General features: G+C 55.2%; 1 protein-coding gene across 1 annotated transcript in view; it reads left to right on the top strand.

Moving 5' to 3' along the window:
- TG (thyroglobulin) overlaps positions 1 to 13879 on the top strand; it is a 154775-nt gene that overhangs the window by 41327 nt on the left and 99569 nt on the right. The window contains exons 26-31 of the mRNA XM_036337618.1: positions 1860 to 2051; positions 4445 to 4609; positions 8150 to 8215; positions 10170 to 10250; positions 12224 to 12361; positions 13224 to 13400. Coding sequence (XP_036193511.1) covers positions 1860 to 2051; positions 4445 to 4609; positions 8150 to 8215; positions 10170 to 10250; positions 12224 to 12361; positions 13224 to 13400 — 819 coding nt within the window. The remainder of the gene's footprint in view (positions 1 to 1859; positions 2052 to 4444; positions 4610 to 8149; positions 8216 to 10169; positions 10251 to 12223; positions 12362 to 13223; positions 13401 to 13879) is intronic.

Here is a 13879-nt window from a genome sequence, read left to right as displayed (position 1 = left end):
CCTGGGCTGCAGACAGCTTGCAGCCCGTGGGGACGGGGCCACGCCCAGGCCCAGAGCCTCGTCTGACCTCGGCCCTCAGCAGGGACAGCGTCGGTGTCTCCTGTCTCCAGTCCTCCTCCCGCCGCTGCCTCCGTCCTGCTCGATGAGGCTCCCTGGGGGCCTGGCGCCCCGAGAGCTCGGGCTTCTCTGATCCACCGCCAGGGTTACTGGACTTTCTGCCCAGTATTTATCCCAATTATATTCACTGTTCATCTTAAAAATAGCAAAGCAGGGAGGTTATTTGCTAAAAAGAAAATGAACAAATACAACAAGTAGCCCCTCCCAAAAAGTCAATTTAAAGCGGTTCCGTGGCCTTGTGTACAGTTTTTAAAAACCCAGTTCTATTTCTTGTTAAGTGTTGACTGTATTTTTTCTCCTCCTCCTCTCCTGAAAGTTTAGACTTTGGGGGAAATTGCAAAGGAAATTGTGGTGTTTCCTCACTGCCAAACCAATCAAGGGCAGGCTCCTTTTTTTTTTGTCTTGTTTGACTTTTTAAGACATTTTTATTTTTAAGTAGCAAATGCAGAGCCAGAGGGGGGAGGCGGGTAACCGGGGCCTGGCTGCAGAGCCCTGCTCTGGTCAGGACGGGCCTCGCACCTCCACCTTCTGTAAAAGGGGAAGGGACTGTCCCAGCCGAGGGAGAGCACGCATTTCGGAACGTCTCCGCACAGTCTGTGGCACCGACGAGGCGGACAAGCACGCCCACTCGCACGCCCGAGCGTGTGTGACCTGGAAGAGGGACAGCCTGACGGGGGTTCGGAACCACCCTCTGTCTACACCCACCTTACGTCTGCAGCCTTGAGCCTGGAGGAGAGGCTGTGGGGATTTTCAGAATCAGAAGACGGTGCTCGAAGGTTCCCTGGAGACTGTGTGGCCCAATCCCCCCATTCACGGTTGAGGTCAAGAAAGAGGAAGCGTCCAGTGGAACCCGGGACCTCAGGGCATGATCTCCCCATCTCTTAAAGGCCACCCACACCTGCTCCATTGTCTGGGACGGGACCATCGCGGGGTCCCCTTGGCACTGGCACCCACAGCAGGACACCCACTTGGCAGGCACTGTGGGTGCAGCTGTAAACAACACAGATGGAATGGCTGATTGATAAAGAGATTGATCCAGATGCCCTGGCTGGTTTGGCTCAGTGGATAGAGCGTTGGCCTGGGGACTGAAGGGTCCCAGGTTCCATTTCGGTCGAGGGCACGTGCTCTGGTTGCGGACTCGATCCCCAGTGTGGGGCACGCAAGAGGCAGCTGATGAATGATTCTCCCTCATAATTGATGTTTCTATCTTTCCCTCTTCCTTCCTCTCTGAAATCAATAATAAAAATATATTTTAAGACATAATAGCAGGCCTAGTCAACTTGGCTCAGTGGATAGAGCATCAGCCCACAGACTGAAGGGTCCTGGGGTCCATTTTGGTCAACAGCACGTGCCTCAGTTGCAGGCTCCATCCCCAGACCTGGTTGGGGCACATGCAGGGGACAAGCAATCAATGTGTCTCTCTCTCTGTCTCTCCCCTCCCTTCCACTCTCTACGAATCAATGGAAGAATATCCTCAGGTGAGGATTAATAATAACAAACAAACAAACAAACAAAAAGTGATAAGCAAACCTCAGCTCTCCACACGCCGCCTTTAGACCCGCAAGGTGTCGTGGTGCTTGTCCTGGTCTGTGGGCTCCACGGCCACCTCCCTGCACAGGCACATCTGCACTGTCATGGCACAGAGAGGGTCAGACCACATGCTGCCACTATCGGCCAGTGAACCCTGGTCAACTCTGCATTGTTTTAAACATTAAAAAAAAAATGTTCCGCCTCTTCCCCAGGCCAAGAATTCAGCACGAGAAGTCGGAAAAGCTTTGAACGAACCGGTTTCCAAAACACGCTCTCGGGGATGTACAGCCCCGCCGTGTTCACGGGCCCGGGGTCCAGTCTGATGGAGGCGCACCTCTTCTGCCTCCGCGCGTGTGACCGGGACGCGTGCTGCGATGGCTTCGTCCTCACTCAGGTCCAAGGAGGTAATACCGGCGACCACCGTGGTCTCCAGAGGACGGGGAGTGCGTGGGGTCAACAGCCTCGACAGGGAGGGATAGTATTCATCCTAAACGGCTGCTTCTGCATCCATCCCGTCTCCAGGAAGAGCGAGAACCTACTGAATTCCTTGCCAACCGCCCTTCCCTCCTTCGTCACTCCCACTCTTGCTGCTGCTTTCTTACTGTATTTGGCAAGGACACTAATTCCATCCTCACCTCTGCTGTCCATCATCGAACTGTATTAGGTTTTGTTTTGTTTTTGCCAGTTGTGCCAATCTCCTCATTGCTCTCTCCCCCCAACCCCAGTGCTAGGTTCCCCTCCCTCAAAATCAGCCTGTACAGCTCTCAGCCCTACTCAGGCTTTCTCCTCCTGAAATGTGAGCTTGTCTCTTGTTTTTGCATCCAAGCTCGCATGTGCATGTCTTTGGTGGATTAAAACGTTGACACGATCAGATAGCCTTGTATCCTCGACCCCTGGGAGGGGACTGGAAATGCTGAGTTTACCTCCCAGCGCCCAGTAGTGGCTCAAAGGAGAATGTTTGCTGGAGTGGCAGGGCGGGAATCTGGCTCGGAGTAAGTGCAACCCTAAAGTTCCTAGTAGGTGCAATGCTCTGTGGTTATATGATGTGCATTCATGTTCGTGTTTAGATAAGCAAAAGATAAATAGATAAATGATAGATGATAGATAGATGATAGATTGATACATAGATGGATAGATAGATGATAGATACATAGACAAAGAGATGATGGATAGATGATAATAGACACAGGATAAATAGGTAGATACACACATGTGCACATGATCACACACATGTATATAGCATGTCTTGATGGGCACATATTTAGAGACATGGCATCCCAAGCTGGGAAGCCTCTGCCTTCTCTGGCCTGTGTGTCTTTTCTGAGGACACCGCTCCCCAGACTCGGTTGCTCACAGACCGTGTGATCTCCAGCTGGAAAGGCTGACCTCACTTTCCGGGAGCCCATGTGGAGGAGTGATTTGTTCCAGGAGCAGGGAGCCCACAAACCCTTTTCCATGTGCTCTGGCCGGCGGCCTGCTTGCTGCTCCCGCCCAGTGTCACCTGGGATCTGTGACTTGTGGGGAAGCTATGCTCTCTCGGAGACAGACACGAAACCCAGGCCGATGGCCTCCCAGTCTCGTCCAGCGGCCAGATGTGGGGCTGTGACTGTAAAGCGTTGGCTGGACCTGCCGATGGCCAGGAACAGAACCCGATCCGTCCTTGCCCCGCAGTCTGCAAAGTCACTTAACTTGTGGGTGGATCCCCTCCAGCCCAGCGACACTGCAGCCTCCTCCTACCTCCAACCCTCAATGGCTTCATTCCCACTGATTGTTACTAATGAAAAGTCACGGTGCTTCCAGACCTGCATTTCAGCAAGGCTACTTGGGGGTGGGGTTCAGCATTTCAGCAAGGCTACCTGGGGGTGAGGTTCAGAGGGACTCCGAGGCCTCTGGTTCACGTGGGCACAATAAAAACTGGCAATATGCTCAGCAAGGTGACCTCTGACCTCTGGCCCCACCTCTCAGACACTCGGAGTTCTCGTTGATAAACTAACAGAGGTGGGGAACTGTTTTCCTGCCAAAGGCCACTTGGATATTTATAACATCATTCACGGGCCATACAAAATTATCAACTTAAAAATTAGCCTGCTGTATTGGGCCAAATGTTTTTAAAACATATTTTTATTGATTTCAGAGAAGAAGGGAGAGGGAGAGAGATATAGAAACATCAATGATGAGAGAGAGAGTCATTGATTGGCTGCCTCCTGCACGCCCCACACTGGGGATAGAGCCCGCAATCCGGGCCTGTGCCCTGACCAGGAATCGAACCGCAACCTCCTGGTTCACAGGTCGATGCTCAACCACTGAGTGCCGGGTTGGACCAAACATTTAATTAACTCACCCTAATGCCTCGGCAGGTCCAGACCAAATGGTATCTCGGGCCTCATATCGCCCGCGGGCCGGACGTTCCCCACCCCTGGGAGTCTGGCACCTAGAGAAGCAAGTGGCACGGGGTCTCTCCTGAGGCCAGAGAGCAGAAGGAAAGACGCACCTGCCCCCTTTTGATTCCTTATCTGCTGTTTGACTGGTGAGAGGGACAGTGAGGCGGGCAGATGTCCTCCAAGCTCTCAGCAGGCTCTTCCTGCCCAGCCCTTGGGAGTGTGCCAGTAAAGACAATGGCACGGCCACCAGGGAAGAATAACCCAATTTAATGCCAGGCTCCTGAGTGCCAGCTCCCTGTCCGCCTGCGGAATTGTCCCCTGGCTTCTCCTGAGGCCTTTCAGGCACAGAGGCCAGGCCAGTCTCTAAAGGGGCCCCTTCCCATCACACCAACCACTCTCCTCTCCTGACCCCACAGGTCCCATCGTCTGTGGCCTACTGAGCTCCCCCGACGTCCTGCTCTGCCATGTCCAAGACTGGAGGGACCCCTCCACAGCCACGGCGAATGCTACATGTCCCGGGGCGACACCCGGCCAGGGCAGCCGCCCGGGGACACTGCTCCTGGGCGGCCAGGAGTTCCAGGGTAAGTTGCCCCCTGCCCACGTTCCTTCAGGACTAGAGTCCTCCCCAGCAAGGTTTGCTGCTGCTCTCGTAGGAGCCCCTCCTGACCCCGAGGAATTCGTGCTTCTGCTAAGGAACTCTACCTGAAATGCCATAGACACATGGCGGCCGCTTTCCACAGAAGCGGTGATGCAGCTCTTTAGGTGCCGGTTGGCGGAGCGAGGCAGGCAGGCTCAGCAGGCGGCTCTGTGGGTCTCAGCCGGGCTCACTTGGCATCCGGGTCTGTGGCAGTTGGCTGGTTTGGTCGTGGTTGGGGTGGCCTGGCTCTGCTTGGCGGCTCCCTTGTCCCTCTCCTGTAGACGGCAGGCATGGGAGGACCAGGAAACACAAGCTGGGTCTCCGGAGGTTGAGGCTTGGATCTGACAGTCACCTCTGAGAGCACATGGCTGGCGGGAGTCCAGGCGTGGGCAGACCCACATGGCCTCGGGTGGCCGGAACCTCACAGTCTGGGCAAAAGGGGTGACTGCGGAGGGGTGAAGCCCTGCAGGCAAAAATGCCATCTGTCCCCATTCTACAGCTGAAGAAACTGAGGCGCACAGATGTGAGGGCTTCCCATGGCCTCGGGGCTTGTAGACAGAGGGCTCGGATCGGAATTAGCACTTGAGGGCCGTATGGGGTGTTTGACACACGGTAATGACATTAGGGGATATGAGAATCCTTCTAAAACCCTGCCATTGTTTTCTGGGATGTTCTAAGAGCTGGATTGTGTCTTATTAATTTTTGGTTTTACACCGTCGAGCGTACAACCCAGCCCAGCATATCCGTGGGGTGCGCCTTCCCCAAAGCCTGGAGGAAAGATCCCCGAGTTGGGCGGAATTCCACAACGTTTAGTTTCTTCTGGGGGCGAATAAAACCCAGCAGCTCATTCATGTGACGGATCCTAGGCATATGGTATCGATTATTCCGTGAGGCAGCCCAGGATGGAAAGGCGCATTTGAAGAGAGACGTGGGATACATTCATGGGCAATAAATCCACAGTGAATTGCTTAACACAGAGCATGTGCTTGGTATGTGCCCAGAAGCGAAGAATGTGCCCTTGTCTGGCCTCCTGGGGGGGACTGGTGACCCAAGGACTTTTGGAGTCTGGGGTTTTGGAGTTGGTGTATGTGCATATTTGGGGTGCAGTCAGAACTTTGAGGAGATGTCCTTTGATGGGGATCTCAGGCAGCCTGAGGCATAGTCATGGTGTTCCAAACTGGAGGCTGGAGCTACCGGCATAGTCTACTTCAAGATTTAAAGGGCTGCCCATCTGGTGAGGCTCAGTGGTTGAGTGTTGACCCATGAACCAGGAGGTCAAGGTTCAATTCCCGGTTGAGGCACATGCCTGGGTTGCAGGGCTTAAACCCTGGTGAGAGGCCTGTAGGGTGTAGTCGATCGATGATTCTCTCTCATCATTGATGTTTCTCTCTCTCCCTCTCCCGTCCTCTCTCTAAAACCAATGAAAACATATTTAAGAGAAAAAGACTTAAAGGGCTGCGGGGAGAAGGGGACAAATGGTCCAGGAAAACGCGGGGAGGGAGGGTGGGTGGGTGGGTGTGAGTTGCAGAGATGAGCTGGGAGGTGTGTGAAGAGCCATGAGGAGGGAGTTATGGGGCTCATGCACCCACCATTTCTGGTTAAGCTTTGTGCCTGGGTTGACCTGGGCCTCAGGTAGGAACCCTCGCAGGGTCTGCATCTGCTCCGTTTCCAGGGGGCATGTCTGGATGTTTTCAACTCTCAGGTTTTGGCGGCCTTGATCTTCCTATTTCCAAGAAAGATGGCTTAGACAGCTCTGGGACGGCATATGTCTCATTTCTGACAAAGGCCTGGAGTGTAAAGGAATGAAAAACAGGCCGATACAAAGTCCCCTACTGCCCACGGCGACTGGAAGCTCGATGGGAAAGACAGGCCTTGGCAGCAGCGCTCCAGGTTCGCTGGGAATTTCAGAGGCTTCCTGTGGTTGAGCGATGGCGAGCCTCGGGCAGATGGCTGGTGCTCCCCGCACAGGGTCTGCTTTGCATCAGCGACTGTCATTATCTCGGGCGCTGGGAGCTCGGCGGAGAGACTTACCATCCTCCCCGATCAATGTCACCAGATGCCCCCAGAGCAGATGTCAGATGGGTGCCTACAAACAGGACGCCCCTGTTGGCTCTTTACAATGTCGTGGACGGCATGCCACCGTGTGCTTAGCACTAAGTGGACTCAGGACAAGGCTGATCCGGGAAGGTCAAGAAATACACGAGAGACCTGGGGAAGTGCTGCAGGGAGGAGGAGGCAGCCGGGGAAAGGTGCACTCTGACCCCTGGGGAGTCTGGCTTGGAGTCCTGCCCAGCCGGGGACTGTGGATTCCATAGCCATGCAGATGCGGCACGTGACCTCCACAGAGGGCAATTAAGACCACGCAGCCCCCATCAACCCTCAGGAGCCAGGCTCCATGCCAAACCCCAAAGCCCTAAACATATCCGGGAGCCTACAGCCCCGATTACGGAGCCAGTGCTGATGACTCAGAGTCGGCAGGCCTGTCTGTGGGACAGTGACGTCCTAACCCAGCCGTCGTGGAAAGAATGCAAGGATGTCTGGACAGGCAAAGCCGTCCACCTGAAGTATTGCTCAGCAGGGGGGATGGGATGATGGTTGACTGGGTCCTAGGTGCCCTCTCACGATCAGTGACTTCAAACCAGGGACATGTGGGGCATGGAGGGTAGGTCTTCATTCAGGAAACGAATTTGGTGGCGGATGGACTTGGGCCCGTGTGCTTAGTACTAAGTGGACTCAGGACAAGGCTGATGTGGGAAGGTCGAGAAATACAAGAGAGACCTGGGGAAGTGCTGCAGGGAGGAGGAGGCAGCCGGGGAAAGGTACACTCTGACCCCTGGGAAGTCTGGCCTGGAGTCCTGCCCAGCCTGGGACTGTGGATTCCATAGCCACGCAGATGTGGCAGCGTTCACTCAGTGGCTCCAAGTGTCATTGACGGCCTCGTTGTCCTCATTCGTCCCTCCTCACCGGCATCTGTGTACTGAACACCAGTTCTCCACAGGGATTGTGGCGGTGGGGGATATAAGAGGGAGTCAGACCCAGCTCCCAACCTCAGGCAGCTCTAGTGCATTCAAGGAGCCGGACAGTCATGGTCAAGTGTGAGCTTAAAAAGGGGGGCGCTTGGTTAGTGCTGTGCAAATCCAGACGGTGCTGCAGACTGGGATGCTTAAGCAATGAGTAGCCCAGCCAACGTGACTCAGTGGTTGAACATCAACGCATGAACCAGGAGGTCACCAGTTTGATGTCCAGTCAGGGTTCAGGCCTGGGGTGTGGGCTCGATGGGTGGGTGGTGCCCTGAACAGGAGACCAGGGGTCTGACAGCTCTGGTTTGGGGATCCAAAGGCTGGAAGAGACTCCAAGAAGCTTTTAGGGGTGCACTTGTGTGGCGGGAGAGGCCAGTGTGGGGGAAGCGAGGCAGTGTGGTCCAGTGGTCTCCCGTGAGAGCAAGCCCACTCCAGCTCAGAGAAATAACCATCTTCCTTTGCAGGCCCGGACCCCCGGGAAGGGACTCAGGGCCCCCTGACCAGTTTCCAGCAGGTCTATCTCTGGAAAGGTGAGCTCTGCGCTGGGGGGTGGGCAGGACACTGATGACGGGAACCTGCCGGGCCCCGGCCCTCGCTCCTGGGGCACACTGCTCTCCCGGGGGAGACAGCAGAGATTTTCTTTCCAAGCTTGTGCTCTGTGTGGACTAGCAGGGCCTCAACTCTCATCAGATAAGACACCAAAGTCTGAAAGAAAAAGGGCAAGTGTGGAACCCAAGAAAGGAGGGAGGAAGGAAGGACTGGCTCCCAAGTGCGCTGGCCACGGGTGCCCTTGTTCCTGGGATAGGAGCTCTGGTGGCAAGGCCAACTACGGGGAGGGGGCGCGGTTTCTCCCGGGGGACTTGGCCATGGGTGCCTCGCTCCCTGAGGGCAGGGGGAAGGGATAAGGCCCTGGGGGTGGTGCATGGACTCCCGCCATGGTGGATGCACAGAGCAGGGGGCAGGGAATGAGGAGGCTCACATACGTGCACGTTTGGCATCGCCTTCCTGTGTGTCTGGCCTCCTTTGAGTTTCCTGAACATTGGCCGAGTGCCTCCCCCCTCAGGGGAGGGACTGTGAGGGCACGTGAGATCCATCTGAGGACTATGGGATGGGAGAGATGGGCGGGGCACAGCCTTGACCTGTGAGGCTGTCCAGTCTCAGGAGGGAGCAGGCAAGAAGTGGACCATTGCCTGTCATGGCTGCAGGAGCTGGTGAGAGGCATGAGGAGAAGATCCCGGCCCCTGAATCCCTTCCCTCCTCTCCTCACCATCCCTCCCTCCTGATCTCTAGTCCCTGAAAAAGAGAGAGAAAAAGAGAGAGAGAGAGAGAGAGAGAGAGAGAGAGAGAGAGAGCTGGCGACCTCTTCCTGTGCTTGTGAAATGGTGTGAAAGAGGCAGAGTGTGGCCCTGGAGTGGCTGCTGGGGATGAATTCTGCTTCCATTACTTACCGCCCGTGTGACCTTGAACACATTAATTATCCCCTTCAGCCCAGACCCTCCGTGGGTAATGCAGCAATAGAAATAGTACTTGCCCCATAGAGTGGTGTGGGCATTGGCAAGACAATACATGTAAAGGGCTCAGAACCGTGCCCAGCTAATGATAAATGCTGATTCATGTAGGTGGTGGTGGTGGTGGTGGTGGATGGGGAAAGAGCAGGAGAAGGAAGGAGGAGGAAGAAGAAGAGGGGGGGAGGAAGAGGAAAAAAAGTACCCATCATCATCATCCTCTTCATTTTAAAATGGTATGACGAGGTTATGCACTCCCTCTCTCATTTAGTCTTACCTATAAGGTTAATATACAGGTGGGTGGAGGGGGGACATTTTTGTTCATTTTTCCAGACAAGAAAAACGAGACTTAGAGCAGTTGAGTGAAATGTCCACAGGAGTCCTGGGGTGGGACCCAGACACTGGTCCCAAGTTCAGCGCCTCCCCGTTCTCAGAAAGTTCCGATAAAGGAGGAATTAGCTGGTAGAAAATTAAGAGATGGCGTCTCCCTGGGCTTTTTCCACACTAGCCAGGAGCACCCCAAACTGCCCAGTACCCCATCCTCCCCCGCGCTCACTCTGCTGTCACGGGTGACCTGGTCCAAGCTTGGACATTCAATTTCTTGACTCTCCATGGATGTACTTGCCACCCACACGGGATAAGTTATTTCATCGATAGGAGTCTCCGTTTCCTCCAGTGAAATGGAAATCTTACTCCTTACCTTCACAGGGATTATAAAGGTCAATATTTATGAACACGTTTCATCAACCTGAAAGGGTTTATAAATGTTACTAATTTCAACAGCAAGGACAGTCATAGTTCTGCTTCTGAGCGGTTGGCTGACATTCCACAGAAGGCCAAAGAGTGCAGACCTGCTCCCCGGAATTACCCCAGGTCATGTGTTGGGCACCGGGCTGCAGACCGTGACAACCTCTCACGTGGCCGCCTTGTTGGCCTCCTCCCACCTCCAACATTAGAACGATTCTTTTTCTCCTCCTAGATTCTGACATGGGGTCTCGGTCCGAGTCCACGGGCTGTAGAAGGGACATGGGACCAATGTCAGCACTTCCACCGGAAGCAGGTACCAACCTCAAACCCTTTCGATCAACGTGGGTGTCTGGCTGTGAGACAAGATGGGGATGGGAAGGGGCTAAGCAATGAGTGGACCATTCACGTGGCTCCGTTCTGCAGCCGGGACTCCCTCTGAGCTTCTAGCCCAGCTGAGACGGGAGAAGCAGCAGAGCTTTGTCTATTACTCGGAATCCCTCCCAGGTCTTGGGGGGCAGCTCCCCTCCAGGTGGGTGTGGAAAGGGGTCCTTCTTCTTGGAGTCACGTGATAGCTCTGTGGCTCGTAGGCGTGGCCCTGGCTCAGAGTATGATGGTGGATTTTACAGAACCTTCTCAAGTGCCACAAAATCATTCACACTGACGTTGCCACGAGCCCTGTGTCCACAGGGCTCACTCAGGCTGAGCGCATATCCTGGGCCTCACGGGCCATGCACAGACTGGGAGTCCCATGTGCCAGCCACCGCATGGCAGTGTGACCAGGGCTGCGGTGGGGACAGGGGAAGTGGGAGTGCAGGGGAGGGAGGACACTAGGCGCCTGCAGGAGTCAGGACCTCTGAGCAGCCTGGCAGGGTCTGCCAGACAGTTCCGGGCCACCTGGGAGACCATGCTCCAGGTCAGGGAGCAGCTCGTGCAGAGGCCTGGAGGACAGTGCGAGGGTGAAGGAACGTGGGGCGTGCCTTCCGGTGCTTTCGGGCCCCCTGTCCTGCTTTCCTTCCTTCCTCCCTGTCTGTGCTCCTACCTGTGCCAGGCCCGGTGCAGTGGGGGAGGGCATGCAAACCGGCCCTGAGACACTAACATGAGATGCAGCACCTCACATGGCCGGGGTCCCAGAGTGGAGGATGGCCAGCTGGCCCTGGGTGTCTGCCGGCTCTAGACTTCCGGCCTTGGCAGGCCCCCATCAACCTTTTATCCCCCTTGAGAGATTGTTGCTGGTAAGGAAGCCCCACGGCAAAGTTGGGGTTTATGTGGGATGCAGTGCCCTTAGTCAGGGCCGCGGGCTAAGGGACATTGTAAATGTGCCCTGGCTCATCTCCAACACCTGCTTCATGCAAAGTCAGACCCTCATGAGGTGCAGCTATGCCCCCCCTCCTGGGTCTGGATGTGGGCTCCCTCAGCCCTGGAGAACCTGCTTATAGAGCCCCTGGCAACAGAGCAGGAGGGGACAGTGTGGGTCCCTGAAGCAAGGGGAGGAGCAGGTAGGGGAGGAGGCAGGGTCTACATGCAGGCGAGTGCAGCCAGCAGCATGGTGGTGAGCGAGGACCAGTGTCTGCATGCTTCTCAGGGTGAGTTCAGACACCCAGAGGTGCAGCTCAAGATGCAGGTAGAGCCTGGACAAGAAGAAAGCTTGGGCTTCCGTTCTCAGGAAGTGGGGTGCCCAGGAGGAGCCTTCAGCCGGGGATCACAAGGTCTGAACACAAGGAGAGACAGGGGGATGGATAAGCTGGACCTCCCAGGGTTGGGCTGAGCGGAGCTGACAGCTGGCCTCACATGACGGCCGCCTCTGGGAGAAAGAGGGGACTTCCCCGGGGCTTCGGAAGACAGCAGGGGCGTCAGTGCCTCAAAGTTACGGAGTCAGCTTGGATGCCGCAGCTGCCTAAGGATAGGGCGGGCTGCTGTGGTCGGCACAGATGTGGGACCCCGGCTGCAGGGGCAGCGGCCAGAAATAGCCGCGGGAAGTCCCGCCTTGGGGGGAAGTTGAACCAGAAGGCTCCCAAGGTTTCTTCCAACCAAGATTCTAAGATTTTTGCAGCTGCATAATTTTAGGGCTTTCTGGGACCTTCTGAACCTTTCTCGCCTGACCAGACTCCCAGTCCTATGGACCTCAGAGCTGCTCTGGCCTCACATACCCTGAAAATGTGCGTGTGTGTGTGTGTGTGTGTGTGTGTGTGTGTGTGTGTGAGAGAGAGAGAGAGAGAGAGAGAGAGAGAGAGAGAGAGAGAGAGAGAGGATAAGGGAAAAGAAGTTGACTTCTTCCTTCTCTTCCAGATATGACATCACAGCTCTTCTCCCCTGTGGACCTTACCCAGGTCGTTGTCAGTGGGAACCGGTCCCTGCCCAGCCAGCAGCACTGGCTGTTCAAACACCTGTTCTCACCTCAGCAGGCAAACCTGTGGTGCCTTTCCCGTAAGTATCCTTAGACCTCATCCTCTCGCCTCCTGACCCCATGGCCAGGCATCACAGGTTAACAACCGGAGAAACAGAGAAGGTCAAACTCAGTGACAAACTCCCAGGTCACTGCAACGTTAGCACCGTGGTCGATGCAAAGAAAGGACATAACTCCCATCTTCAAGATGCTCACACTGTAGTTAATTTCTACTCTGCTCCCAAACCCATTATCCTTCCTTCCTTCCTTCCTTCCTTCCTTCCTTCCTTCCTTCCTTCCTTCCTTCCTTCCTTCCTTCCTTCCTTCCTTCCTTCCTTCCTTCCTTCCTTCCTTCCTTCCTTCCATCCATCTGTCCATCCTTCTTTCCATCCTTCCTTCCTTCCATCCATCCTTTCATCCATCTGTACATTACCCACAGGCATAACCTATGTTCTGGGCCTTGTGTCTGACCTTGGGGATGAGAAAAACACACACACATATGCCCGTCAGAGAGCTCATGTAGACCAGGGGCAAAGTGTAACATGGGAACAGCAGCGGGAGATCATCCACGGAGCTCATAAGGTTTGACTGTCCAGTGGCCTCTGGACTGAAGGTCCTGGCGGTCTCCGAGCTGGTCCTGTGTAGATCTGGTAGAGTTTTACCCTCTCTCCTCCTGGACTGCGCACCCCTCACCCCATTAGACTCTGCCTCTATTTGGAGCCACCTGGACCGCCTGTTTTGTACACGACCCTCTCCCCAGCTATCAGAACCCGGTGTTTTTCTTGGGCCTTCCCGACTGGACAGCCCTGACTGTCCTGGGCATGTGGTCTTCTCAGAAGATCCTGCCGAGGTCACGGTCCCTGAGGCCTCCCAAGCACTGAGCCCGCTGCTCCTTTGCTGCAGGCTGTGCCCAGGAGCCCTCGTTCTGCCAGCTGGCCGAGATAAGAGACAGCGCGCCCTCGTACTTCACCTGCACCCTCTACCCAGAGGCCCAGGTGTGTGAGGATGTCCTGGAGCCGAGCCCCACGGGCTGCAGGCTGATCCTGCCCCGCAGGCCGAGCGCCCTGTTCCGGCGGAAAGGTGAGTGCTCCATGGGATGGGCGGAGACGGCGTTTCCAGTGGGCGGAAGGAGCCAGTCCAGTCTTCCTTTGATAAAAACAGACTTATCCGTGCTTATTACGGAGAGGTGACGCTGTTCACAAAGGCACCCAGTCGGCTGTAGAGAACAATCCTGCCTTGGAATGCCGGCCTCGGAGAAGCTAGTGCTGATACACGGAGCAGTTAGATCCCACCAGGCTGCATGTTACAGAAACCCGCCCACAGGGGCTCTGGGAAGATAGAAGTTGATTTTTCTTTCCAGGGCACTAATAACACTATTTTAAAAAATATTTTTTTACATTTAAAAAAAATTAATTTCAGATTTAGAAAGGGAAGGGAGAGAGAGATAGAAACATCAATGAAGAGAGAGAATCATTGATTGGCTGCCTCCTCAGGCGCCCCCCCCTTCCCGCCCCCCCCCCCCCACACACACACACACTGGGGATCAAGCCTGCAATCCA

Source organism: Myotis myotis, unplaced genomic scaffold (assembly GCF_014108235.1).
Source record: "Myotis myotis isolate mMyoMyo1 unplaced genomic scaffold, mMyoMyo1.p scaffold_m19_p_16, whole genome shotgun sequence".
NCBI lineage: Eukaryota > Metazoa > Chordata > Mammalia > Chiroptera > Vespertilionidae > Myotis > Myotis myotis.
Note: the sequence above shows the minus strand (reverse complement) of the source record. Positions and strands in the feature narration are given on the sequence as shown.